The sequence below is a fragment of the Vipera berus genome, assembly GCF_964194415.1.
Source record: "Vipera berus genome assembly, chromosome: 10".
Classification (NCBI taxonomy): Eukaryota; Metazoa; Chordata; class Lepidosauria; order Squamata; family Viperidae; genus Vipera; species Vipera berus.
Window position 1 is genome coordinate 1,733,968 of NC_138213.1, and position 26,918 is coordinate 1,760,885.

At 48.5% G+C, this 26,918-nt stretch overlaps 1 protein-coding gene across 1 annotated transcript in view; it reads right to left on the reverse strand.

The window, feature by feature from the left end:
* The window catches only part of JPH3 (junctophilin 3), a gene marked incomplete at its 5' end in the record, with an annotated part of 31,609 nt that extends 5,501 nt beyond the window's left edge, over positions 1-26,108 (reverse strand). The window contains 3 exons of the mRNA XM_081335948.1: positions 1,079-1,203; positions 13,057-13,834; positions 25,727-26,108. Coding sequence (XP_081192074.1) covers positions 1,079-1,203; positions 13,057-13,834; positions 25,727-26,108 — 1,285 coding nt within the window. The remainder of the gene's footprint in view (positions 1-1,078; positions 1,204-13,056; positions 13,835-25,726) is intronic.
* Positions 26,109-26,918: the final 810 nt, after the last annotated feature.

A 26,918-nucleotide genomic window follows, 5' to 3' on the forward strand; every position in this document is an offset into this window, starting at 1 on the left:
CAGGAGACGCCTCAGACACCCATCCAAAGCAGGCAGAGTTTCAGTCTCGTCCTCACAACCACGATCTTGACTTTTTTGATCTTCACTCTGTGGCCCCTCCCCAACACATCCTTCAAAAATTCAAATTCCAGTACATTCTGGTATTGGCAGTTTAAGGAATAAATCCCCTCCGTCGGAGAACCAGCCCTCTTTCAAGTAAAGTCCCAAGAGTGAAGCATTTTCTAGATGTTGCTTGTCTGGGCAGATTATGTACGTATCTACAATACACACCCACAGCTAACCACAATGCGAAATGTCTTGCCCAAAGAACCCTGGATTAAAACTACTTAAAGCTTCCATTTTTCACTAAGTGAGCAAAAGCCTTCAACTCGGTGCAAAGACTAGCATTGTTTGTTGCGGCAGACGTGTATTAATTAGTGGGTTGCTTAAAGAAGGCAGCTTACATCTTTTCTTCCGTCCTATCTTTGGCCCTGCCCAAGAAGACAGATACACACGCACAGAGCTAAGGCAGAGCTTTATTGCAAAGCCTCCACAGATCCCTGTTAGTGACTCTCTGCAGGCCCGTTGTTTGGATTATGTCTCCAAACGCGGTTTGTTAGAGCTTGTGCTGACTTGGGCTGCGGTTTTTGATGTGGGCTGCTCCATTCCGAAGGAATGAATTTTGGCACCGTTATTTCAGGTTCTCCTTTCGTTGGCTTACGTTTTAATGCTCACGACTCTCAATTTCCCCGAGTGCAGAAAATTAGGTTGTACATAAATGGGCAACTACTAATGAATCGTATCAGATCCACAAGATTCCTTTTTGCTCTCAGCAGTGGCTGGCTACAGCCTCATCCACCTTGCTGCTCCAGTGATTATCATGGGGGAGATGTACCCTGTTCCTGTTTAAAAAAAAGAAGAAAAAAAAGAAGAGGACAGCCAACAGGGAATCAAGATGGTGAGCACTCTACATCCCAAATGGAGAAACAGGGAGGAATCCACCAAACGCAGATGGCCCTGCCTCCCTAGCCTAGAGGTGGGGACAAGAGAAAAGAAGCTAAGTCCCAGGTTCTGCAGAGGCTCTCCAGATTGTACTGACCGTTTTCTCGGTGCTGGAAGGAAGGTGAAAAGTCTTTGGCAGTGATCCTAGCAACCCGCGCTTCCTCCTGAGATTTCTGTGCTGCTGTCACGGCGGCATCGGCCTTTGCCCGCGAATGGGAGGTCCTGTGGGAGACGGAAAGACAAAGGTACGAATGGTTATGGCGTTTGGCTTGGGTAAGTGAGCAGATATCCAAGCAGGGAAAGGAGGACATCAACAACTGAAAAGGAAGACAATGGGCAGAAAGGAGAACACACAAACAGTTGGACTTTTGTGGCAAAAATCACAGTGAACAAGAAATGAACTTGGGCCTGCCTATCGGTGAAGTTACTTTTTCCAGCACAAATTTAATCGCAACACTTTTCCAGCAAATTCGATTGTCAAGAACATGATAACGTAGAGTCAACAAGAAGAGACTTTCCACATTTCACCCAAAGAACAGAAGAGGAGTGGTGGGCTCTGCAGACTAGCAGATTTGAAGGAATTGGATCAAAGCCAATGGCTGGAATCAGGAAGTAAGTGAAACAACGTAAAGTGAGGCTTTTGAGTCCATCAGCGGATGAGGGAAAAGAAAGAAACAGACAGGTCACAAGATCACAATGGAGATGATTGGATCACTACTGCTATGAAAACAGTTCACAACTGAACGAACGAAAGACACTCAAAAAGCTGGACAATACTTGATTTTAAGGCTTAGGGCTGCTGGATGGAGGACAAGGATCCGGTTTGCCAGATTGACTCCGTGAGCCCGCAACTTGTCCGGCTGGTTCAGTCTCCAGCCCCTATCTTGACCTTCCAATCAAGTCCCACGGGTCACGGTTGAAGCTCATTTGCAGGAAGGTCCTGACGGGCAAGGCATCTAGAACAGAGGCCCCCAACCTTTTTGGCACCAGGGACTGGTTCCGTGGAAAGAGTTTTACCACGGACCGGAGGGTGGGTGGTTTTGTGTACTGCCTGCATCCTGCAGACGGGGCTTTCCTTGTTTGTGTGGACCGGTTGTTGGCATGCTGCAGCCTGGATCAGGATTGGGGACCCCTGATCTAGAAGATTGGCCCAACAGGTGAAAAATAAGGTTTCAGTCCTTCAACCTGACACACACCTGGTTTTCTACAGGCAGCAGTTTCTGTAGCCATGAGAGAATATCCAGGGCTACAGTCTCCCCTTATGCTCCAAAATGCAACTGGCCCAGTCGCTAATCAAATGTTGGACATGTGGGATTTTTTTTTCTAGATATATTAATCAGCCTCACGGATAAAAATGAGTGTTGCGTACTATCCATACCGGTTCCATCTTTACTACAGCTGGATGAATCCTTCCCAGGGCAAATTATATAATGTACGCCTGCAGGCTAAAATTAATTTGTTTTCACTTGTAATGCATCAGGAGCAACACGATTATTTCTCCTCAAGGTAAAGACACATTGGCACTGGAGCCAAATGATTGGATGTCATTAGCAAGCATCTGCTAGATCCTACAGGAAGTCCTCGTTCAGCGATGGTCCCACTGAGCGACTGTTCGCAGAGATGATGTTGATGAAAAAGCAAGCTGCCAAATATTTGTGGTGGAAAAGGAATGGAGCTGATGAGGGGTGGACCACCCTCATCGAATAACCTTGACAACTTTAAGATGGGTGGACTTCAACTCCCAGAATTCCCCAGCCAGCGAATACTTAAAAGTTGTCAAGGTTGAGAAACACTGCATTGGTTGATCTTCCTCCTTCCTGGGGAACTCAAATAGTCACCCATATGACACCCCTCTCCAAAGTGGGCCCCTGGAATTAATCTTTGCTTTCAGTGTCCCAAAGGTGCTTTCCCAAAAGGAGAACTGGACGTTTTTTGTATTTTTCTTTGAAAACGTTTCCCTTCTCATCCAAGAAGCTTCTTCCAGTTCTGGATGAGAAGCTTCTTGGGCTTCAGAGAAAAAAAAGCCATCAAGCAGAAGAGGCTTCCACCCACCAGCTGCGTTAGGTATCTTTGTGGTCCAACCTCTGGTGGACCAATCTGGGCAACCCTTCCCCCTTTGAAGGGCCTCTGTGTGACGCCAGGCAGTCACTGCGGAGATGGGAGGGAAGAGGCCACAGGGGCGGGAATTCCTGCTAGAACCCAAGGCACAGAATCCTCTCTTTTCCTAGAGAGCTCTCTTGGAAACAAAGCCACCGAAGGCAAGGGGGAAGGGAGAGGAGGGGAGAAGCCCACAGTGGGGGAGGTGCCACCTCCACATTTAGATGGAGCCGGGCTTGACTGCTTAGAGGCAGAGAATCTGGATGCTTGGGAGGAGGGATGTGGAGGCAAAGTAGGCTCGGGATGAGAGAGACCCACGAGCAGGGTTGCTCCCCCAAAGGAAAGCCCTCCCATAGACGATCGGATCACCTTCAGGAGTGCTGCTGGTGGGTGCTTCTCTGCACAACCAGAAGAGCCAGTTTATGATCAGGATCCCCAGCCAGGAGCTCTTCTCCAGCTTCAGGGGCACCGTCTCTGGAAGCAATCCACGGAGAAAGGTAGCCTGATCACCCTGGCCTTTGGTGCAAGAAGACTGGCGGGAGGTAAATTATTTATTGACACTGCAGATGTTGGCTTCCGTCTGCAGACTTAAGGAGCCATCCATGCAGGAGGAGGAAGAATGCAGGAAGGGTGCCCTGTTTGTTGCGGGGGGGGGGGAGGCAGGGCAAAGGAAGGAGACAGCAGCTGTTGGTTTCTATGGCCTTGCTTGGGAAACAACAGAGACCCTATTTCGCATCAGTATTCTGCGATTCAGAATTGTTGGTCCCTCTAGCCTTGCCTCTTGGACCATTGTACGCTACGGTCTGGTTCAGGAAGCATTTCAAACCAGGGTTCCTTTCACAATGGATTGTTGAATATGCTGCAGCTATCTGGATTTACACGGTATTAAGCTAGAAAGCAATGCACCACCCTTACAAAGAGCCAGATTCATGAAGGCCACTATGTCCTGTATTAATCTCATTTCCTCAGCCAAGAATAGTTTACCTGGAAGCACATCGTATGTTCCCGACCAACAATAGTTGGCTGGTTCATCTATAAGATGATGACATAGACCATGAAATACAAACATGGTTGGCTAGGTTTTAAATATCACATGGAGTCAAAAGTCAACAAATCATGATCCAGATCAGTATGATATGGAACCCCAACCAAGAGTTGAGTTCAGCCGTGATTTGTTGATCTGTTGACTTTTTGACTATCGTAACATCAATCAATGCCAAAAGGAAGCAACATCAGAAGATATGGCATTACTGATGAACCAGACGAGTGACTCTCACTGGTCACTGTCAATACATGGGCCCCTGTCAGGAAAGGTGAAAAAAGAATTGAAATAATATTCTAAAATTGTAGGCATTGGGACCAGCATCCTTCTCGCCCTGAGGATGCTCCAGCTTCATCATTAGGAGGGAGGGGCTTTGAGATCTCCATCCATGCAGTTTAGTTTCCACCTTCTCAAAAACTGCCACTGTCTGGTTAAGTCCCCCCTATCTCTGAAATTCCGCCTTTAACAACATTTATGACTTCATCCGATTCTCAGCAGATTGCCATCCGCATCTAATCAATAATTGATTAAACCAGTAAACAAATACCAGGTTGTGGAAGTAAACCGTTAGCCAGTGCCATTAACTTGCTGTAGACAATTTCCAACTCTCATACATCATTACCTCCGTGCTATTCCCTGCTCGCTCCCTGGAACGTGGACCTTAGCTGGATCTCTAATTGGGAAAGGAAAAGCAGCTAATGCAACCTCTGGCATGACACAAACATCTGCTCTGGCACTCTGAAACCAGACAGGGAAGCAAGTGCCCTGAATTACAAGCAGCAAAGGCCTGGCTTCTTGGTTGACAACTGACTTGTCTTAATTGATGCCACAGAGGCAGGCTGGAGCGCACGCAAAGCAGCTCAGCTGCCAGATGGCTCTTTCAGAAGAAGATGCTCCCAAATATCCAGAGTTTTCTCCCCCATCTTTACCAGAATCTACCTCCTAGCACTTCTAACATCAGCTATACTGGTCCACTTATGGGATTCCCTAGTACGAGATGGAGGGATTCTCCTGCAACCTACGTTAGACAAATCGACGGAGGGTAAAGATAGGAACAGGTAACATCTGAGACAGCCTCTTTCTCAGTTGTTGGGGACCTGCCGTGCACCACTGTCTCTCCTGGGCATCTAGGAAGTCACTGTGAAGAATCCTATGGTTGCCAATGGCAGGAGCCGAGGAACTTTGTGGGCTATGTTGCCACAGGGCAGTTTGGATCTGGGGTGAGACTCTTCTGGTTCCTCAGGGCGTCCGTGCCATTCATAGTGGACTTTCACTTAGGAAATACTGGGTCCTTCTCAAGGATAGCAGCTCCTTTCTTTCCACCCAGCGTGCATTTCCTGCTCCTTCACGGAGGAAGAATAGATCATATACATATTTCATCTTCCATTTTTGAATTTTAACATCAAGCCTGCATTGTTAGTCACAGTGGAAGAAGGAAATAAAGTATGCTTGTTTGATTAGGTTAGATCAGTGTTTCTCAACCTGAGCAAATTTAAGACGTGTGAACTTCAACTCCCAGAATTTTGGGAGTTGAAGTTCACACTCCTTAAAATTGCCACGGTTGGGAAGCATTGGTTTAGACGGTTGTATCTTTTCTTGAAGGTGAAATTAAATATGAATTAAAGAAGATGACGTATGTAACTCAGAGAAGAAGGTGTGCGGGGCTGTGCAGCAAATTCTTTTGACTTTCAGCTCAGGATGAGTCACCTGTATGTGCTCAGCATAAGACAAAGCAACATTTAGGAGACGTGGAATGATGGGGGACATCACTCCACCTCCATCTAAAAGGTAACACAGAATCTGTCTGAGTTCCTTCCGTCAGAGTATATGAAAAATATGTGCCCATGTGTGTTTCATTTGGGCGCGAACGTTTTTAAACCCAGCGTGAGAGCCTTAACAGGGGCATCAAGTTAAGCATGCTACCTGTCTGCATAGGTAGCTTTTCCCCAAGGTGCACAGTGGGTGGTCTCTAGTGACATCTGTTAAGCAAAAATGTGTGTTCATATCACAGTGACGTTCCTCTGAAGCACATGTTCACCAGGAGATGTAAGTGGGTTTCAGAATACAAGGAGCTGGTTTTGGGTTATTTCACGATGACAGCTCTGCCATGCAAAACCTGTGTACCGAATATGTCTATATTGGTTATTTACAGATTGCAACTTGATTAACATCTGGAGAGGGACTTGCAATTCCCACCATCTGTCACTTCTAATGGAACACTGTCAAGGGCATCAAAGAAGTGACTGATTAAGACAAGGCAGGCAGGAAAAATTATACACAGGAAATGTCTGGAGGGACAGGAAATCAAGCCATTGAGGGTTCATATGCAAGGACTCTCTTTTTTCATCTGCACACACTGTTTACACATTATCAGATGCTAACAAGGAGAGGCTCATGAATTAACTCAAGCTGGGTAGATCTTTCTCCGGATCTACTGCTTTCTTTTCCATTGTTATTTCCCAAAGTGGACTAGAGCCATATGTTTTATAGAGCTATTGTAGAATCAGACCTGCAGGGCCGATTCACTGACATGTGAATCCTTAGAAAAATACAGGAATTGCATATACCATCCCACACTGTGCCAACTTTTATGCAAAACCCATCCTACTTAGGTTGTATGGTCCAAATTACTGCACAGACTTCAAATACACAGGAAACTTCTTTCAGTACCAGATCTTTAGCTCTCTAACCCAAGACCACCAACATGCTAAGCTTGAGCACTTCACTTTGGTTCTCTATATGTGGTTGACAAATAATGACTTATAGATTAGTAAGTCAACTACACCCAGCCAACTGCAGTTTCGTTAATAAACTATAGCTAAATAAGGATAGTCTTGCAGGAGTGTAGGTGGTCATTATCTATGAAGCCCTTCATGGCACAGGTCTGGATATCTGTGGGACCATCTGTCTCAAGCGTATTTGCTCATCCAACAATTTTTGACATGGTTGGTGAGCTCCATGTCCCCCAAAAATTACTTCTGCCACCAGGAGAAGAAACTGAAATAGGAGGACAGAAACATGTCTACAAAATCATTGCCCAAGTCACGTAGAGGTTCGGGCCATCATCTTCATCATGGGGAAAAAGGTCTTCAGTGTAAAGAACAGCCAGGATGGGTGCTTTTCAAGAGAGGGAGCAATGATTTTGTAGACATGTTACTGTCCTCCTACTCCAGGTTTCTTCTCCTGGTGGCAGAAATAATTTTTGGGACATGGAGCACACCAATCCTGTCAGATATTGCTGGATGAGCAGACACTTGGAGTCAGACGGTCCCACAGATATCCAGACCTTTGCCATGAAGGGATTTATAGATATTGGCCACCAGCCTCTTATAACATTTTAGGAGTCTAGAATCCATTATCTTTTTTTCCAACAGGAAAAAAATGATGAATTGTTGACATCTGCACCTTCTGCTCCTCAGCAACTAGTGAATGGCCACAACCTAGCATGAAGTGCTAATTGGGTCATGATCTACTAGCCTGTATCATTCATGTCCTACGTTACCTTCTATGTTCTAACCGGCAAGGCTCTGGTGCCTGTAAAGGCACAATGTTTTCCCTACCATGAGCAATTCTGTATTACTGTTTGTTGCATCTGGAGGCCTGCAGTTTGGAGTGTTGGATGAATCTGACATGGGCAGATTCTGAAATAATTTGATCAGAATTTAGTCATCTCCTGGCTTTTATGCTTTCCAAATGTTCAAATACAGCTTTGGAGTTGCAAAACAGATCAAAATACCCTTAAAAAAATGTTTGAGAGAACAGAGAGTAAAAATATGTTTCTAAATCTGTTCTTAAATCCATTTTTGTACACCGTTCCCCCCAGCCCCCAAGACAACAGATTGCAGTAGAAGCAAACTGGGCCGGACCCTCTAAGCCAGCGTTTCTCAACCTCCGCAGCTTTAAGATGTGTGGACTTCAAGTCCCAGAATTCCCCAGGCAGCTGAGACTGAGAAATATTGTTCTAGATCAGACACGTCAAACTCGCGACATCATGTGACGTCGCGCAACGTATCGGAGCTTTTTCGCCATTGCCGGCAATGGGGTGGGCTTCCCGATGATGCGTCTGGCCCGGGGGCTGACAGTTTGACACCCCTGTTCTAGATCAACACACACAAGAGCTCACAAACAAGCTGATTTGCCCATCCATCCAAATGGTAAAAAAACTTCAAACTTGACCAATTGAGTGGAAACTGTTTGAGTAGGTTGGTTCACTGTGATTGGAACACACAAAGGGCCACCACAATTGGAACACACAAAAGGGGCATTGTATGCTCTGCATTGTCAAACGCATTTCTTGTTGAACCCAGTAGGCTCTCAAGCATTGTGTGATGCCACCTTGACAAGCCACAACATTACAAGGGTAACCAAAGGGATTGGCATTCATTATCTAGCTAAGCTGGGCATGAGGGCAAAGCCTTTAATTATCTGGATTACCTAAGAATCCATGGCCAGCTATCTTTTCGTCCCGCTGCAGAGCACGATCGGCATAATCTAAAATAGAATCAGACACCACCTTCTTCTTGAAGGCAGGCCTCCTTAGGAAGTAGCAAAGCTTGTGCAGAGTCTCTGTTTCCGGTGATGGCGTCACTCACTAAGGCACTGATGAGAACAAACTCATCCTGGCTTTAGGTCCAAAGAGTCAACGGCCCAACAGATCTTGGTGGAAAGCAACTCTTCAACCTGCTGAATGAAGATCCTGGAATTGTCTTTCAGCCACATCTGAAAAGTCTCCACTCCCCAATTTTGCCCTAAAGCAACTTTCCTCAAAGGAGAGTGCCTGAGCTTGACCCATCCCAGAATTCCTGATTTGGAAGGTGCCACATTTGTAATCCTTCCAGAGGGAGAGAGGGAGGAAGGGAGGAAGGAAGTACAATGGAGAAATGCAGAAATACACATGCTTCTGCCATGCTGCCTGAAAAGAAGCAGCTTGAGGGAGTGAACATAGCTCTTCAAATTGCAGGAAAAGTAGTTTATGTCTCCAGCAAGACAAGAAGGAAGGAGGAAAGAAGAAGGGGGAGGGGAAGAAGAAATGATTTACGCAGTCCAAAAGCAGTTCTGGAATCAAAATGCATTTGCACCAGACGGACCTTCACCTGCTTTCACTTGAGCCATCCGTCTTAAGCATTATATCCGGTCTGGATTACCTCTTCCATCTTTCCAATTTTGCCCCCCAAAAATAATCTCTTTCGCAATAGATCACAGTGTTATGAAGAGGTTTGTTAATTGCAGGGTGCATTACGGACAGCATGATTTAGTTCAACTTTCTGGATTGACATGAAATAGGGAACCATCAATCAAGCATTTGGATGACTTCACAGAACAGCCTGAACTAAAAGGGGCCTGGCTAATTTGCGTAAAGCTCATTAATAGTTCCTATTTTCATATTGTCATCGTATTTATTTTACCATTCGCATGGACATACACAGGATGCTCAATCTTTCAGAATATGATGATGATGGTGGTGGTGGTAATGACGATGATGATGATGAAGTAGTCAGTGCATGTCTACCTATGTCATAGATGTTTGACTACAACTTTCTGAAAATTTCCCGAGGGAGGGGCAACCTGCCCTGCGTGGCAAAGGATTCCAGGTGTTTGCAGTTAAAACCTCTGCAGAATGCCAGCCCGGGGGAGATTCCTAGAGCCCTGGAGGCTCCCACTAGCAAAACAGATGAAGGGCCTTCTTGACTGAAACCAGCCAAAGTATCTGAGCCTCTCCTCTTCCTCCTCCTCCTCCTCCTCCTCCTCAGGGAGGGAGTCTCTTTCTCCTCCCCCCCCAGGGACCACCAGTCCTTCCTCTCTGCAACCAAACTGGCAGGATTAGTAGCCAAGGGCCCGCCATAAGGGGGAGGCGGTCTAAGCGGCCTTGTCTGTGCCAAGCTGGGCATAGGGTGGAGGGAGGCTGAGACAGCAGGAAAGACTGGGGGTGGGGAGGAGGAGGTTTGTCCCAGATGTAGGGTGTGGGGGGGAAGGGGGGAAGAATGACAATTCCCCTCTCTTGCACACGGCTGGCCCTTTCCCTTTCCCCGCCTTGACCTCCTTCTCCGAAAAAGGATGAATCACCGGAGCCTCTGCCTGCCTCCTTGCTGTCTCGCTACCGGCTGCCGCTCCGCTTCTGCCGGCTTCCATCTGGCCTTGTTGTTGAACAACACCCAGAGAGCGCAGGGACAGAACGTTCTGCGCCACACGCTCCCTCCTTCGCCCCGCTCCCAGCCTCTTTGGCTGCCTTTGGGGGAACCCCCCTGCAGGGCGGACCCCGGACCCCACGGGACCCCACACCTCATTCTAGGGACCAGGAGAGCGAACCCAGTTCTGCAAAGGCTGCCCAGCCGTCCCCACCCACCCGGTTTTTCTCGACGGCCTGGCGCTGAGGATGGGCAAACCCTGCAGCGCTATTTTGGTATTCTGTAGCAGCGACGGAGGGGGAGGGGGAGGAGGAAGAGGAGGAGCTCTGCACAGGAGCCTCAGCAAGCAGAGCAGCTTATTTCAATGGGGGTGGGAGATGGACCCTTTTCCAACCCCCTCCTCTGCTGGGCTTGTATGCACTGAGAAGAGACACACACACCCCCGCGCCCTCCCCCAGCGGAGCATCATCTGTCAGGGGACATCTGCCGTTTGGGAAGCTGTCCTTCCGCAGGTGCCCATCTCCAACCTTTCAAATTGTGGCAGCTTTGAAAACCACATTTCTGAGGGTCTGCCCAAAAACCAAAGCTGGCCTGAGCCTCTTCTTCGCCCACAACTGCAGGCCTTCGTCTCGCCCTCTTTAAGGTGCCACAAGACCCCAACCGCCATCCCAACAGACATTGGCTGTGGCCAACTAAACTTCGAGGTTTACTTCTTTGGTTTAAACCAGGGTTCTCCAAACGTGGCATCATTAAGACTTGTGGGCTTCAGCTCCCAGAATTCCCCAGCCAGCATGGCGGTTGAAGTCCACAAGTCTTAAAGGCAGACAGACTGACAGAGCCTCTCCTGAGGCCTTTCTGATGTAACCCAGCCAGAGATGCCAGCTTTTCTACAGTGTGTGCCATTCATACAATTCATTCTCCATTGTATTTGTATCTCAATTCAATCCACTTGGGGTCTTCTGAATGTCCAAACCGGCCCAGGAAAATGTCAGAGTCCTTGTTATGAAGCTGCCAGAAAGAGGATTAGCAAATGCAAGATGAGCATTGTGTTTTTGAAGCACAATTCATTTGCAGTGCTGGGAGATTTATTACGGTCTCTCGGGGTTGGCAAACAACACTTTATACACGCTCGTCTCTGGAAGTATTGGAAGATGGCTACCAAGTTCTCCATCCCATTTCAGTGCCTGCGTCCATGGACTCTCCTTCTCCCCTCCAAAATAGATCAAGGTGGGATGGCTATCCTACTATTTTCCCTGAAACTCTGACTCCCTCTCTAATCATCTCAACTGAGTCTTGGGCTTCTTCCTTGCATGCGGCCTCGGATGGATTCTGACCAAACCAGGGCAATGACTTTAGCCTTAATCTTAGTCTTGCTCTAGGAAGAAGGTGTGTCTACATTTCATTCGCTAGTTGAGAGAACTTTTCTTTATTACTGGTAGCTGTAAATGGGCACCTTCTCTCTCAGTCATTCAGCCCAGATGTCTAGAACGAGAAGAACTTTACATATGCATCCCATTCATCCAAGCCCTGTGGTGGCCAGATAAGATTAGGTAAAGGTAAAGGTTCCCCTGCACATGCGTGCTAGTCGTTTACGTGCTAGTAAGTGGAATCTCTTTGGTGCACAGAATGATACAGAAATGTGAATAAATAAATTACACACAAAGAGAGAGGCCCCACTTCTTTTCTTACTTATTCACACATCCAAAGGCTTTGACAACCGTCATGCATGATAATATTGCTATTAACACCACCGCCTGTTAAGTGCTAACAGAAAGTCTTCTCTCCGAACTGGGAATATTCAGTCGTCCATCTGTAAGCCAGGCATGGCCATTCTTCTGCCTCCCTAAATTAACATCCGTGATGGCATTGCTGAAATGTTGTCAATGGCACAATTTCCCACTGACTTGGGACAAGAAATTAAGTTGGTGGTGCTAAATCCGCCATGGAATCTGCACTCTAAAGCACCTACGTGCTTTTTCAAAAAAGCGGAAGATGAAGCCCGGCCTCCTTTATATCGCTTATCTGCTCCTGGGGTCTTCAGACCTGAGCCGAGAAGGAGAGCCCCAACTTCTCCAGGCAGGGCAAATGCAAGAGACGGAGGGTGGGTGATCTCAGTGCAAGATACTCTCCTGTATTTTTACAAAACCCCAAGTTTAGGCTAAGCAATCTATTCCCGATCAGGATGCTGAGCAAAATAATTGCCCAAGAAGTAGCCAGCCCGCATACTTCTTGCTCTGTAGAATTTGGTCCATGGCGCCACTGAAAAACACCAAAGATAAAACCTTGGTTTTTAATTGATGGGAGTGGCAAGCAAAGGATACGCCTAGAAGGAAGTTTTAACACAGGCAGTGATTGTATCGAAGGAAAAAGAAGCCCACCCAGCAAATTGTTCCTGGACTGTGATGGATTCCAAGCTCTGATTTAGAAGATGCCACTCAAGGAACTGCTGCTGTTCCCATGCTAACTTTCCATCTCCTGGCTGAGGAGAAGAGATGCTATTACGATACGGCTGCTGAATTCCATAACTGAGTTCAGTTTGCAATAGACGGCCATAGAGGACTAAGGAGGCTACTGGCTGCACACTGACCAACTCAGCAGAAAATCTACAGCCTTCTCCAACTTACTGGAAGCACCACTCCACCCGTTCTCCATCAGCACTTTTCACCAGGTGTTGCAGGCTCAGATCCTATGGAGGTCCTAAAGAGTGGATCCCAAACTCAGGCCTTCAAAAACACTCACCACAAGAATGCAAATCCCTTCCTCCTCCTCCTCCTCGCTGGTCAACCCGCAAGGTCACTGCCAATGACCTACCTGGAAGCTGCAATCTCCGCTTTCTGCTTGGCGATGGTGGCTGCACGCTCAGCCGCCTCAATGGCCCGGTCCACCTTCTCGCGGATCTTGCTGGCCCTCAAGGGGATGAGGTTCTTGCGTTTGCCGCTCACGAGAATGTTCTGCTTATACTTCCCCTCCTCCTTCGTGCCGTCGGGGAAGGTCATGCAGCCGTAGCCGTGACGCTTGTTGGTGGCCCACTCCCCTTCGTACTTGAGACCATCGGAGCGCTGGCTGATGCCGAAGCCGGACCGCTTGTCGTTCTTCCACTCACCCACGTAAATCTCCGTGGTGGTGGCGTCAATGTCGTCCTCCATGATGGAGATCTCGGTCTCGGCTTCTCCCAGGCTGATGGTGGAGTTGATATCGCTGGCGGTGGAGCTCACGGTGCTCATGCCTGCCTCGCTTCGGAAGGAACTCTGCTTGCTCCGCTGGCTGGCCAATGAGCTCTTGGATTCGGATTTACGCAACTTGAGGCCACTCAACAGGGAACGTCGGAAGATGCCCTTTTTCTTGCTCTTCAGGATCTCTGCGTCGCTGTGGGCCATCAGGACAAATCCCCCCCTTGAGACAGCGGGGCTCCCGGCCATAGCAGGGGACACATCGGGGTGCAATGCCGTGCCGTTGGTGTGTTCGCTACGCAAAGAGTTGATCGATGTTCTTAGTGGCGACCGGATAACCGCAGCCATGCCGTATGGGACACTCTGCCGAACACCGTAGCCCTGACGCATCCCTCCGGCCCACTGGCCTTGGTAAGTGCCTGCGAGCGAGAGGGGGGAAAGGAAAGAAAACAGAGTTAGCAGGCTGGTCACAACAAAGCCTTCTCAGCCACCGTCGTGCGTGGTGGCGTGGGTGATGCGGGGCCATGCATATACTCGCCCCACAAACTTCAGGACGGTCCATTACATTTGAGTTCACAATATGTTTTAAAAGCAGCTGCTTTTTAAAACTAGCACTGATGATGTTACCTAGTTTGGGTAATGAAACGCAAGAAAAGCAACCAAGCTTAGAGAGCACCAAGGACCCCTCAGCTACCTTTTCTCCAGTTGGGGAGAAGAATTTTGTCCAAACTTCCATTTCTGGAAGAGACTGAGATTCCTTGTGCAGGTTGGGAGTGGGGGAGGGCAACTCAGCTCAGCAAGCGAAGCCAAAATAATTTGCCACCAGAACGTGGGATGAAGCTCTTGACAGGTGGCTGTGGGTGGGCGAGAGGGGGGTTGTGCCAGGGCTCTGTTGCTGAAAACCTACTGCAGAGCAGTTCCAGGAGGGGTCAGTACTCTGCACCTCCTAGCATCTGCTTACCAACAAACATCTTGGAAGTTCTTCATCATGTTTACATCCTGTTCGTCTCCAAGGAGCACCTCAGCCCAGCTTACACATATATTTTTGACAGTCAGTCTTCCAGCAAATTCTGGATCAAGTCATGACTTTTTTTTAACGTGATTTGTCTCATCAACTGTGATTGCAGCATAGGAGGCTGGTTTTCACCATGACCTCTCCCTGGGCTGAAGCGTCATGTGAGGACAGTGCTGCAAAAGCAGTCATCCAACATCCCAGGAAGGATGAACATGTGCACAGTTCCGGAAGGAGACCGATCTCATCATTCAATCTCTTTGCTCATTGGCCCCTGCTGCTTGATACCTCAACCCATCAACACTGTTATCCTGGCTACTGCGTTCTCTTCTGTTCCTGATACCTGAGCTAAGAGTCACCAAATCCAAATAGTTCTGATCCAGCTTTTGCTCATCTCACTTTTCCTTCCTTCCTTCCTTCCTTCCTTCCTTCCTTCCTTCCTTCCTTCCTTCCTTCCTTCCTTCCTTCCTTCCTTCCTTCCTTCCTTCCTCCCCTCCCCTCCCCTCCCCTCCCCTTTCCTTTCCTTATTTATGACAGGGAATCCTTAGATTTTTTTCCCCCTTAATTGTTGTATTCCAGCATTTCCTATGCTATTCCTTATTGTGCTGTTTTTGAAATCTGGCATGTGACTATTTTGTGAACTTGCAAAACATTAATTCCAGCAATGAACAAGCAGTCAGGTCTGGATAGGTAAATTTCTACTATGACTTGCAGTTACATTTATTTATCAGGGATGGGACAATGCAGTTTGCTGGCAACGGCTCCCTGGGCACTTCTGTTTATCTTCATCCAATCAAGCTTCCCAAAGGCAGAAAATCCTACATTGTCTCTTCCTATTCCCTAGCAAATAACAAGAGATGAAATAACAACATCTGTTGCACTTTCATGGATCCCAAAACCTGCGACCTTACTTGGCAATCTATTTTTCTGGAAAATTAAGGCCCTGGGACTTGTAGCTCACTTTCCCTAGTAAAAACAATCACAAAGCAGACTTTTGTTTCTTCAGCTTGAAAGCCTGGGTAATGTAGATAATATATAATTTCACTATAAGAGAAAGAAGATCTAGGTGCATCCAGTTGAAAAATGTTAATGACACAGTGTTCCTCTTCCCTCCGTGTGGATGATGAAGAGATAAAAGCTGATTAATGAAAGGGTAATTTAGGGATAATCCCCAAATGCTGGTCAGGGAAAGGACAAACCAAGCCGAGTCTTTAAACAGGAAACTATCAATAGAAGAGAAGGATCAAGAAGCACCAAGGACTCAGCAGGAAACTATCAATTAGCCTCAGGAAAGGCCCTTCTTAGATGGAAATATTGTAAGGAAGTCTCAGAAATTGGTTCACTCATCATGGTTGCCTCACCAAGGTTTGGATGAATAAGCCACAGCTTATTCCGTATTCTTGTGGTACATTTGTTTTAGAAAGGGCCCACAATGGTTGGGTTTACAAGCATGTTAAGCCCAAAACAAGCATTTCTCATAAGGCTTTCTGTGTTGGGCAAATTCATTTGTCAGAAGCACTTGGCTCCCAGGTGTACTTAAGCAGGTGGGGAGGAATATGTAGCTTTTCTCAAAATTATTGACTCAAGCTCCCAGCAATTCCCCAGGAAGTGGGGAAAATGTTGGGCCTCCACACTGACCAACATAAGGAGCACCAACATGCCATCGCTGATCCAGAGAAAGCGGATCATATATGAAATCACTGTATTGTCTTTCTTTGTTTCTGTTTTGATGGGTGGCATGTAAATTTAATAAATAAATAAGAGCCACGGATGGCTAATTCAAATGGAGCAAGGAAGAGAAGCAACAGATAGGTAACTAATGCACCAAGAAGAGGTACTGAATGCTGAGGCACTGAAGACTAATCAAGAACTGTGATCATAAACAGAGCTGAGTCCCCAGTTGTTGTCCATGATCGCACAACACCCTTAGCCAAAATGTGGCTTGATAGTGGGTGGGGTTGGATGAGGCCAGTCAGAATGGAATCTCTATGGCAGGCATGTCAAACTGCCGGTCCATGGGCCGGATGCATCACGATGAAACTGCATCCTCCCCATTGCTGGCAATGGGGAAAAAAATCACGATATGTCACGTGATGTCACGTGTTTGACATGCCTGCTCTATGGCCTGAGATCCAGGCTCTTCTCCTGTGACTCAGTGGCCCAATACACTACCCTCTATCCCCTTCTTGGGTCGCCATGTATGAGAAGAGCACAATTATGAGTGTCTCGTTTATCTTCTCTTCCTACCCTTCCTTTTAGCTGCTTCACTTCCATTCCAGGTGACTCGCTACCTGGCCTGGCACGGAAAGGGAGTGGGTGGGGATATCCTTGGCACCTAGTCCTTTGAACAAGGCCAGCCCACTGAATTCTCTTCCTCCAGAGGCTGGCGGGCAGCAGGCGCCAGGGAGACTCCCGCCGAAGGCAGAGGTGTTGGCACAGCTCCTCTCTGCCTGGAATAAGTGGGAGAGGATTAAAGAGAGAACCTGGAGCGAAGAAGGAGGACACTGTGGCAGTAAAGGAAGACAGTATCTGAAGAACTATGGAGAATGTTTCTCGGGGAGCTGAGGAAGAACTTCAGACGCCCTCATGAACACGAAAAAGAAATCACAGGCACTGGGTTGCTGAGCAAGCCAGGATCCTGAAGCAGGGCGAGCCCAGGGGAAAAAGAATGCCAGGAAAAAAATGGCAGGAGAGACTGGCTTGAAATGTTGTTGAGTGCAGCACAAACCAATCTAGCAGAACTTCAATCTTCCCCAATGGTGGATGGGGAAGTCAGCCTTCTTTATGTGAAAAGCGGCAGTTGAGAAGCATTGCAGATGTAGGAGACCTTGGCTGGAAAAGGACTGGGTGGGCACTTGCTGTGCGCTTGCTAGCTGTTGGAAAGTAGATGAGGTTAAAATATGCACATGCATGCTCTCCCTCTCTCTCTCTCTCTCTGCATAGCAAGCAGATATGGCAAGAGCCAGGCTTGCCATCTACCATAACACCCATAGGTCCTGTGTATGTGCGTGTGTGCGCGCGCATGCATGCGGGGGTATATTCTCCTTAATTATTTTTAAACTTTTTAGTCCCGCAAATCTTATTGTTCCTATTTGTTCTTCCCACGCTTAGCTAATATTCTGTGTGAGTGTGAATGTTTGTGTGGTGCCATTTAATTACTACTCAAGGACTGACATTCACTTTCAAGCACTGCTAATGGAGGGAGGGAGGGAGGGAGGGAGGGAGGGAGGGAGGGAGGGAGGGAGGGAAGGAAGGAAGGAAGGAAGGAAGGAAGGAAGGAAGGAAGGAAGGAAGGAGTAGCTATCAGGGAGGGCTTTTCTGCAACCTTCTTTAATGGTCTTGGAAGCTGGATCAGGAAAAAATCCCACTTCATGTAGTCTCCTGCAATATACTGTACTTAAAAAGACAATATTCTTCCAGCATTTTCTTTGTTTCCTGAAACACGTGTAGCTCACTGCTTTGTACCCTCCAGAGAGAAAGAAAAGGCTTGTTTTCATCCATTTCTACGAGGACGAGTTGGGTAGAATCCCACTAAGTACAGTCCAGGTTTCAGAACGTGGCATGTGATTTTAAGGCCTGTTTGGAGGTGCTTCTGAACTCAGTAATCACAGATTCTATTTTCGTAGCACTAGAAGAGCCACCTGTTCTTTTTTTTTTTTGCCACAGCCCGTGAGGACACGGCTGGATTCATTCACGAGGCAAGGATTTTGAGGCTGAAGACACCTTCCTGCTCATGATTGGCCAGGAAGTTTCTCCTCTGATGGGAGATGGGATTTGATCATGGAACTGAACCACCCAGTGTTGTCCATGGTGAAGTTAAGTTGGCCTTTGACTATGGATTATCCCCCCTCTTTTTCCTGAGTCTGTCGGTCTAGCATCTTCCCTTTAGACAAGGTCATTTATTTTTCATTTGATTTCCTGCACGAGACTTGATCTGAAAGATCTGCTTTGACAAATAGTCTCAAGGTTAAGGTGGAAACTAAGGCTAGGACATTATGAGAGTTGAAACCCCTTTGGACATCACTGTACCCATCGTGGCTGGGGATTCTGGGAGTTGAAGTCCACACACCTTAAAAGTTGCTGTGGTTGAGAAACTGTGTTGTAAATAAAGCTGGGCAAATACTACCCAAACTACAAGGAACTCCCTTCAGTTCCAAACCAGGAATTGATTTTCTTGAGTGGCCATTTATGAAAGGAAGTGAAGGACAGCTGACCAGGCCCTCCTCATCCCTCTCCTGTGCACACTGATGGAGCCCCCAGGCAAATATCGTGGCATCTTTTGCAGATCCTGACCTCATTGTACAATCACAAAAGATACGCCATCACTTGCCCCCATCCACACACAGATGGCCATGCCTCAAAAGCAGTCACTAGTTCTTCTTGTTCAATCGAAGCCGAGACCTCCTGTGGCTTAACAGACAAGCTTCCACATGGTAACCAAGTTTGTGCAACAAGCCCTTGTTGGGCACTGGGTGGTCTAGTGAAAAGATGGGAGTCTCAGCTGGGTTGGAGGACCTTCCAGACCCAAGCGATCGTCCTTTGGGTACTTCCTCACTGCTTGCTATGAACTGGAATGGTTCTTCCACCAGTACAGGTAGTCCTCGACTTACAACCACAACGGAGCCCAAAGTTTCTGCTGCTGAGACAGTTAAGTGAGTTTTGCCCTGTCTTATGACCTTTCTTGCCACAGTTGTTAAGTGAATCCCTGCAGCTGTTAAGTTAGTACAATAATACAGTTGTTAACAGAATCTGGCTTCCCCATTGACTTTGTCGGAAGGTCGCAAAAGAGGATCACAACACAACACAACACAACACACACACACACACACACACACACACACAGGGACTCTGTGCCTATCATAAATATGAGTCGGTTGCCGAGCATCTGAATTTTGGTCACATGACCCTGGGGATGCTGCAACAGTTGTAGGTGTGAAAAATGGTCATAACTCACTTTTCCCAGTGCCCTTACTTCCAACAGTCACTAAATGAACTGTTACAAGTGGAGGACTCCCTGTACCCCCCCCCGGCAGGAGAGGGAGAGCAGCAAGCGGATCTTCTCTCTGCCACGGCAGCCGTGTGGGCGATCCAGGCAGGCGTCGCCAGAATGATTCAGGAGCAGCTGAGCCCGAGCGAGCTGTATCTATGGCAATACTACGGAAGCGGGTTGCTTAGAGGGCAGAAGGCACGGAGTCCCAGGAGCCCCGGGTGCCCGAGGGGAAGGCCACGGCCACGTGGGCCAGCCGAGCACCAGAACCTCACGGCAGCTCTTGGCGGAAGAGAGGAAGTGGGGCTCCAGCCTGCTGAAACCCAGCGTTGATTCTCAAATTATGTCTGCGGTTCTTTCTGGCAAGAGTAATAAGCCTACGTGGCAGGTGAGTACAGATAGTCCTCCACTTACGATAACAATAATGACCCAAATTTTCTGTTGCTAAGTGAGACAACCCAGTGAGTTTTGACCCATTTTATGACCTTTCTTGCCCCAGTTGTTAAGTGAAGCCGTGCCATCGTTAAGTTAGTAACAGGGTTGCTAAGGGAATCTGGCTTCCCCATGGCCTTTGCTTGTCAGAAGGTTGCAAAAGGGATCACACGCCTTGAATTGTGATCAGGTGACCTTGGGGATGCTACGACGATTGTTAAGTGTGAAAAAGGTTCATTAGCCGCTGTTTTCAGTGCCGCTGTAACCTCAAAAAGTCTCTCAACAACTGTTGTACGTCAAGCACTGCCTGTACTGACTCTGCTCTGTCTGCTGGTCCTCTTCCAGTTGTGAAGTGAGCAAGGCTTCCCGTTCTACGCTGGATCTCAAGCAGGCAGAGTGCTGAAAGCTTCTCAATCCATTGAGCTAATCAATTCTAATATGCTTCCTGTACAAAGTACAGGAGAATCTGCCTAATTTTTTTCTCTCTCCCTCTCTCACCCTCTTTCTCTTTGCCAATCATCAAATTCAGTAATCCTCATCATAAACTCTGTAATCTTGCCCCATTTCTCAGTTAAACTAAGCTCTTAATCTCTGCAGAAGCCTCGAAATACAGAGAGGGATGGTGAGAGAGACAAGTGCTTCTCGCAGACCATCCTTTCCCAAACACTCCTCGAACTTCCAATTGTCTGGGGATTCTGGGAGTTGAAGTCCACACATCTTACAGTTGCCAAAGTTGGAAAACACCGATTTACATTAAAAACTTGCACCGCTTTTACTGTACTGCTGCCCTCCTGAAAAACAAAGCCGAGAGACAAGAAGAAGAAAACTGGATGTCACTGGCAAGAATCTTCCCCAGTGTAGCACTGGGGATTCCTACCAGGAATCCTGGACTGCAATATTTGAGCGTGACTGGGAGTGGGAGGAATTAAATCCAAGGGCAGTCTTCTTAGCATTTTAAACTGACTTTCACCTTAATCAAATTTAATTTTTTGCCCAGCTTCAGCCATTGGGACACCACATCCCATGCCGTATCTTCCCCTGAAAGGTTTATGTATGGTCTGCAGAGCGTGGACTCTGCTCCCAAGCTGTCACGCACCAAATCTTCCGACACAAAGGAGGGACCCTTGCAACTTTCAGTGCAGTCATTTATGCTGGCCCACCAACAATCGCACAAACTGCCCGTTCTACCACCTACAAAGAAGCACCGGAGGAACCCCTGTAGCTCCTCCACCTCACTGCAGCTGTTAAGTTAGTAACTGGGTTGTTAAGTGAATCTGGCTTCCCCGTTGACTGCTTGCTTCAGATTTGTCCCATGCTTGCTCTTCTCTGGACCTCCAGGGCCCAAGGAAGGACGGCAAGGGATTAAAGGACACCTCGTAGACCTCTCGACATAGAGTTGCAACTGTCTCCACAGCTGGATGTGCCAGAGCTTCACACAGGGTTGAAAAGAGAGCAGCTCCCACATCTTGATGCTGTGAGTTGGGACTGCAACTCCTGGGGTCGGCAGCCAAAGAGGAGAAAGGCCAGGCTGGCTAGGATGCTGGAGAATCACAGTCCCAGCACGCCAAACATCCTGGCCTTCACCCGCCATCCATTTCAGAAAGGGAGGTTTAAAAAAGTGGAGAAAGTACAGGCAGGCCTCGACTTACAACAAACAGCTCATTTAGTGACCATTCAAACTTACAACGGCACTGAAAAAAGGTGAGCATTTTTCGTACTTACGACCGTTGCAGCATCCTCTTAGTCACGTGATCAAAATTTGGATGCTTGGCAACTGGCTTGTATTTATGATGATTGCAAAGTCCTGAAGACACGTGACCTCCTTTTAGGACGGTCTGACAAGCAGTCAACGGGGAAGCCGGACTCACTTAACAACCAAGTTACTAACTTAACAGCTGCAGTGATTCAACAACTGGGGCAAGAAAGGTCATAAAGTGGGACAAACTCACTTAACAACTGTCATGCTTAGCCACAGAAATTTTGGGCTCAGCTGTGGTTGTAAGTGTACTGTTGCTGTCCTGGCAAAAATGCTTACTTAAGGCACATCCTTTCAGTGTGACTGGAGTTAGGTGCTCTCCAAGGTCCTGAGACATCAAAAGGATTTCAAGGAGAAAGAAGCAAATACTGTGACAAGCCTGTTGTTAAAAGCTCACATTGATGGACATTCAGCTGAAGTTGCTTTAAATATTCTGGGGATCCGGCTCAGTTAATCTGAATCACTTGCATCTGCCTGACTCAATTACTACAGCCTTGTTTTATCATTTCCAGGAGTGGGGCTCTCCGGGTATTGTTCTGCCAGCTACGCTGAACTTCCTAATATAAAGCAGCTAAAATAGAGATTGTGAGGACACACAAACTGAAGGCTTTTTTAAAAATAAAAAATAAAATAAAATAAAAGAGACTGTAATTCTGAGGCCTATAAATGGAGACCGGCTCTCCTTCACTTCCTCTCTTATTGTTTGGGCTTCTCCAAAGATGTGTGTCCTGGAAATATGAAAATTGACTTTGGGTTGATGTAGGCCCACTTTTAAAGATAGAAATGGCACTTCCAGAAATGCCTAGAAACAAGGAAGAGGGAGGGAGGGAGGGAGGGAGGGGGGGGTCACAAAGTCAACCTTTTATCTACACACAAGGAAGTGGGCCTACAAAACCATCCTGTTTTCTCCTGAAGAGTCAGTGGGAGGATGGGATATTATGTACAAGCTTCACACAGAACGAGCTTGAGTGAAAGTAAATACCATGAGATCCAGAAATTGGATGGGTTGTCCCTGGAAAAGAGGGGGGCAGTGGGTGGGGGGGGAGGAGAGGCCTGAGCTGTGTTAGACTGATGCCCCAGAAAGAACCTACAGCTGGGACTTCTCCTATGCATTTCCAGGAGAGTAATCCATGTTGTTTCTGAAACCCAAATCAAACACCGCATCCCTGAAAAGGCTGGGTACTGGGGCATATGGTAACACTGAAACGAATGCCCAAAGATTGGGGATTGCTGTGTGGGAATTCCAAGATACAAACCACCTGACTGTAAGGTTTTCCCACATCCACTGGGGAACACAGAGCTGTTTGGAGACTTTATTCCAACAGCAAGTTAAGGGACATGGTGGGGCTTCAGTCCCTCATGGTTTGATAATAAAGTGAAGGCCTCTGGATGGGGTTTGCTGGTAGGTCTATCTCCTAGACCAGGGGTCGTCAAACCTGGCCCGTGCCTGGCTGAGGAATTCTGGGAGTTGAAGTCCACAAGTCATAAAAGGGCCAGGTTTGAAGACCCCAGTCCTAGACTTTTGGGTTAAGACATGACAGCTTTTATTTTAATATTACTAAATCCTCAGCAAGGTGGACCTGCTTATTAGACTGATGTCTGTCTGTGGTTTTTTTTTTTAAAATGGCATATGGTAGATTATTTCTGACATCCCAGGAAGCAACAGGGCTCCCAGCAGATGGGTTGAGGAGCTACAGGAATCTTAATTTCCAACAGTGCCTCCATTCTTAATGGCAGCTGGGGAGCCATTCTTTCCCAGTATAATGCAATTACCCCTCATACATCTGGAATGCTTTTGTCCAGAGGTAGGAGATTTGCTAAGTCACTCTCAGGAGGCATAGAGAAAAGGCTCTGAGCAAGAGAGATGTCAATGCTCAGTGGGAACTCTCTGGCACTTTCCAACAATTCAAATGGGTTGTTTTTCCTTGTTACCGTCATGAAAATAAACAAAACAAATGAGGAAAGATGAGAAGTCGAGTGGGACATAAATTTGAGGGCTCTGTGCAGCCCCCTTTCCAGGCTGACCACCAGTGAGATCAGAACCACTGCATACCCTAAATGTTCTCCACAAACTAGCTCTCCGTGGGGTTGGGTAGAATTTTTCCAAATCCCCAGAGTCAATTTTCACCATCAGTCTGAGGTTTGTTTCTTCGATTCTTTCAGAGTCTAAAGCAGGCCGCCCCATCGAGGTTAGGGAAGCTCTGCACACTTATCTCTTCTTTGGTTGAATATATGCATTTTTTTCTCAGGTTTCATTGGGGATTGCAGCACTGCAGTACTGTACCATCTTGCCTGCATGGCTTTTGCGTAAAGGCATGGGTAGGCCAAGAACACTTTCCACCCATCTGCCTTCTTCTACACAGGAACTAAGATTCCTAAGCCTGGCAACCCACCGGGCGGAAAGAAATCCCAGACATTGCACTCCAAACGTTCCTTCAGGGCACCAGATCAGGAAGGGCAGTTTTAGAGGATTCACTCTGAGATATTAAATGCAGATTGAGCTTCAGCCCTGAGTTCAGAGAAACCTGGGCACCGAGAATGAAGCTTTCTGGAGGGAGAAGGGGATAACATAAGCCAGGTAAATACAGCAAAAGACAGAGTGTGTGTATCCCGTTCGGCTTCCCTCCCTTGCTTCCTTGCAAGTGGTTCACAAAACAGATTCCCAGACTGAGCCACCTGCCTTGTAAAAATCAAATAAAGTTTGCTCAGTTCCTGCCCTCCCCTCTTTGCTTCCAATCAGCAAATTCTATTTCACAGAAATAAATTTTCCCTTTGGCCTTTCCTTTCCTGATCTCTTCCCTCAGGGCCTTTGAGAAGCAGAGAATGTATTGGGTGGAACAGCGCTCTAAAGCAGGCATGCCAGAGAGAGGGGGGGGCAGAGAGGAAAAGGAAGAATGGTGTTTTAGAGGCAGATACAGGACATTAAGACCAAAGGCGCCCCGGCTGCTTTCCTCCAGGGATGGGGTAAGTAGGCCTGGCGCCTGCACACCGAAAGGTTAGCAGAGGAAACAGCCACTTAACCAGAGATGGAGTGATTCAGACCGTTCCAAAGGAAAGCTGCTCTGTGCGAGACCTTAATCTTACACTAGTCCTCATGGTTTTCTCTCTTCCATTGGCCTTTGCTAATTTTGCTTCCACTTAGTCCACATCTCCACCTTCCTCCTGCAATAACCCCTGAAGCTTCTTCCCGAAGCCAAGAAACAGATGTTCCTATCGGCCTCTGGGTGCTCCACAGACATTCAGCCACACATTCGCATCAAGAAGAATCTTCTGTGAATTGCAACCAGTTATCAAATTAACTGCAGACCCACGGTGTAGAGCGCCAGGCTTGGAGGGAAATTAAAAAATGAAAAGAGTTGGCAATAGAGTTTGACCCTGGAGAGAAATGTCTGGCCAAGGCAGGGGTTTTCTAGGGCAAGATTTTACCCCTCCTCATCGTATCCTGTAAGGTTAGTGATGCGGTGAATGGAGGCCCAGCCTGTCTTTCATAAACGGTTGTTTCATGAGGTAGATGCTGAACAGGAGGAACAAAACACGGCAGACACCCAGGTCTGGTCCAGAAGACCTAATCCACAGAGAGGCTTTTCCTGAGCAAATCTCATAATATTAAACAGACGCCACCTATCCCTTGGGCGGATTTTGTGCCAGCCCTTTCCAAAATGCCCCAGACTCACAGTAGCAAGGGAAGCCTGCCATTTTTCTGACTGCAATTCCTCTCCAGGCGACCTCCTTTCCCCTCTCCCACCCAGGATCCTGGAGCCTTTTTAGAACCTGGAAGGGGAACCCTTTGCACACACACACACACAACAAAAGCCCTTTACCTGCCCGTCTTGTTTATGCCTAATCAGTCCTGGGCTAGGTGGAGAGACAGAGATTCTCTTAGCTGAACGAGGAGGGCTCCGAGCCAGTCTCCAGCCCGCAAACCCGGCTTGGAAAAAGGCCTTCCTTGCAGCCAGCAAGATTTAATTCAGGCGCCGGCTGAACTTCAAGGACTGGACCCGGGCAGCAACGCAGGGCAGGGCCGGAGACCGCATTTCACATCCCCACCGAGCAGGTGCATCTAAAAGGGCGACGTGGTGCGCTTCGAGCCGGGAGGAGAAGGCGGGGAAGCCGCCGCCGCTTACCTCCATCCGAGTAGGTCTCCGTCCCGTAGCCGTCCTGCAGTCCGTTGCTCCAGGTGCCTTCGTACTTGGCCCCGTTGCCGGTGCACTCGCGCACTCCGTAGCGTCCCTTAAACCCGTGAGTCCATTCGCCTCGGTACACCCACTTCCCTTTGCTCTCCACGCCGATGCCGTGGCGCTTCCCTTGCGCCCAGGTGCCCTGATAGGTGTTCCCGCTGGGCCAGGTGTAGATGCCCAGCACTTCGAAGCCGTGGCTCCAGGAGCCCGCGTACTCGCCTTGCCCCTTCGGGCCGGTGCAGATGCCGTGGCCGTGAGCCTTGCCGTCCTCCCAACCTCCACAGTAGGACCCTCCATCGTCAAAATTAAACCTTCCCCCACTGGACATGCATGTAACGCAGTTCGCAAATTCTCAAAAAGGTGGGGCGGGGGGGGGGAGGCGAAAGCCGGAGCGACAAAAAAACAAAAAAACGCCCCCTTAAACGCTGCACCAAACGCCGAGAGCCGCCGAGGGAGCCGGGCTTGGCCGCTGGCACATCCCCTCCAAAGGCGGGAGGGGGGCGAGCGGTTCCGGATCCGTCTCCTCCTGCCTTACCGCCGGGGGGAAGAGAGCCCTCCTGGGCCCGCGGAGCAGCAAGGGGGCCGGGCGGGGCGCCGCTGGGGGTCCTTCCGAGCGGCCCCGGGCAGCAGCCGGAGAGGGGAGGGGGCGCGGGCCAAGGCCAGCGGCCAACATAGGAGGAGGAGGAGGACTCCTGGACTTGCAGGAGGAGGGGGGGGCGACAGGGAGAAAGCAATGGCACCGACCAGACAAAGGGTCTCACAGCCCCCCCGGCGCCTTCCACCTGCTGCTGCTGCTGCTGCTGGGCTGGCACAATGGCTCCGCGGGTCCTGGGCAAAGCAGCATCTTGCCCGCGGCGTGTTCGCGAGAGAGCCGCCGGGTCAGCGGCAATGCAGTGGCTGCGACCGCCTCGATCTCACGCACTCTCTCGCCGCCGCCCCCCCTCACTCACAGACACACACACACACACACACACCCGCGCTCGCTCTCTCGGCCCCCCAAAGGGCCGTTTCCATCCTCTCCCCACGCCTCCCCCGGCCGCCCCGCCCCGCTGCGACTCGACGCTCACTGGCTTCGGCTCGGGCGGGCTGGCAGGCAGAGCTCCCCCATGCCGGCGCTCAGGGCTGTCCTTTGGGGAGG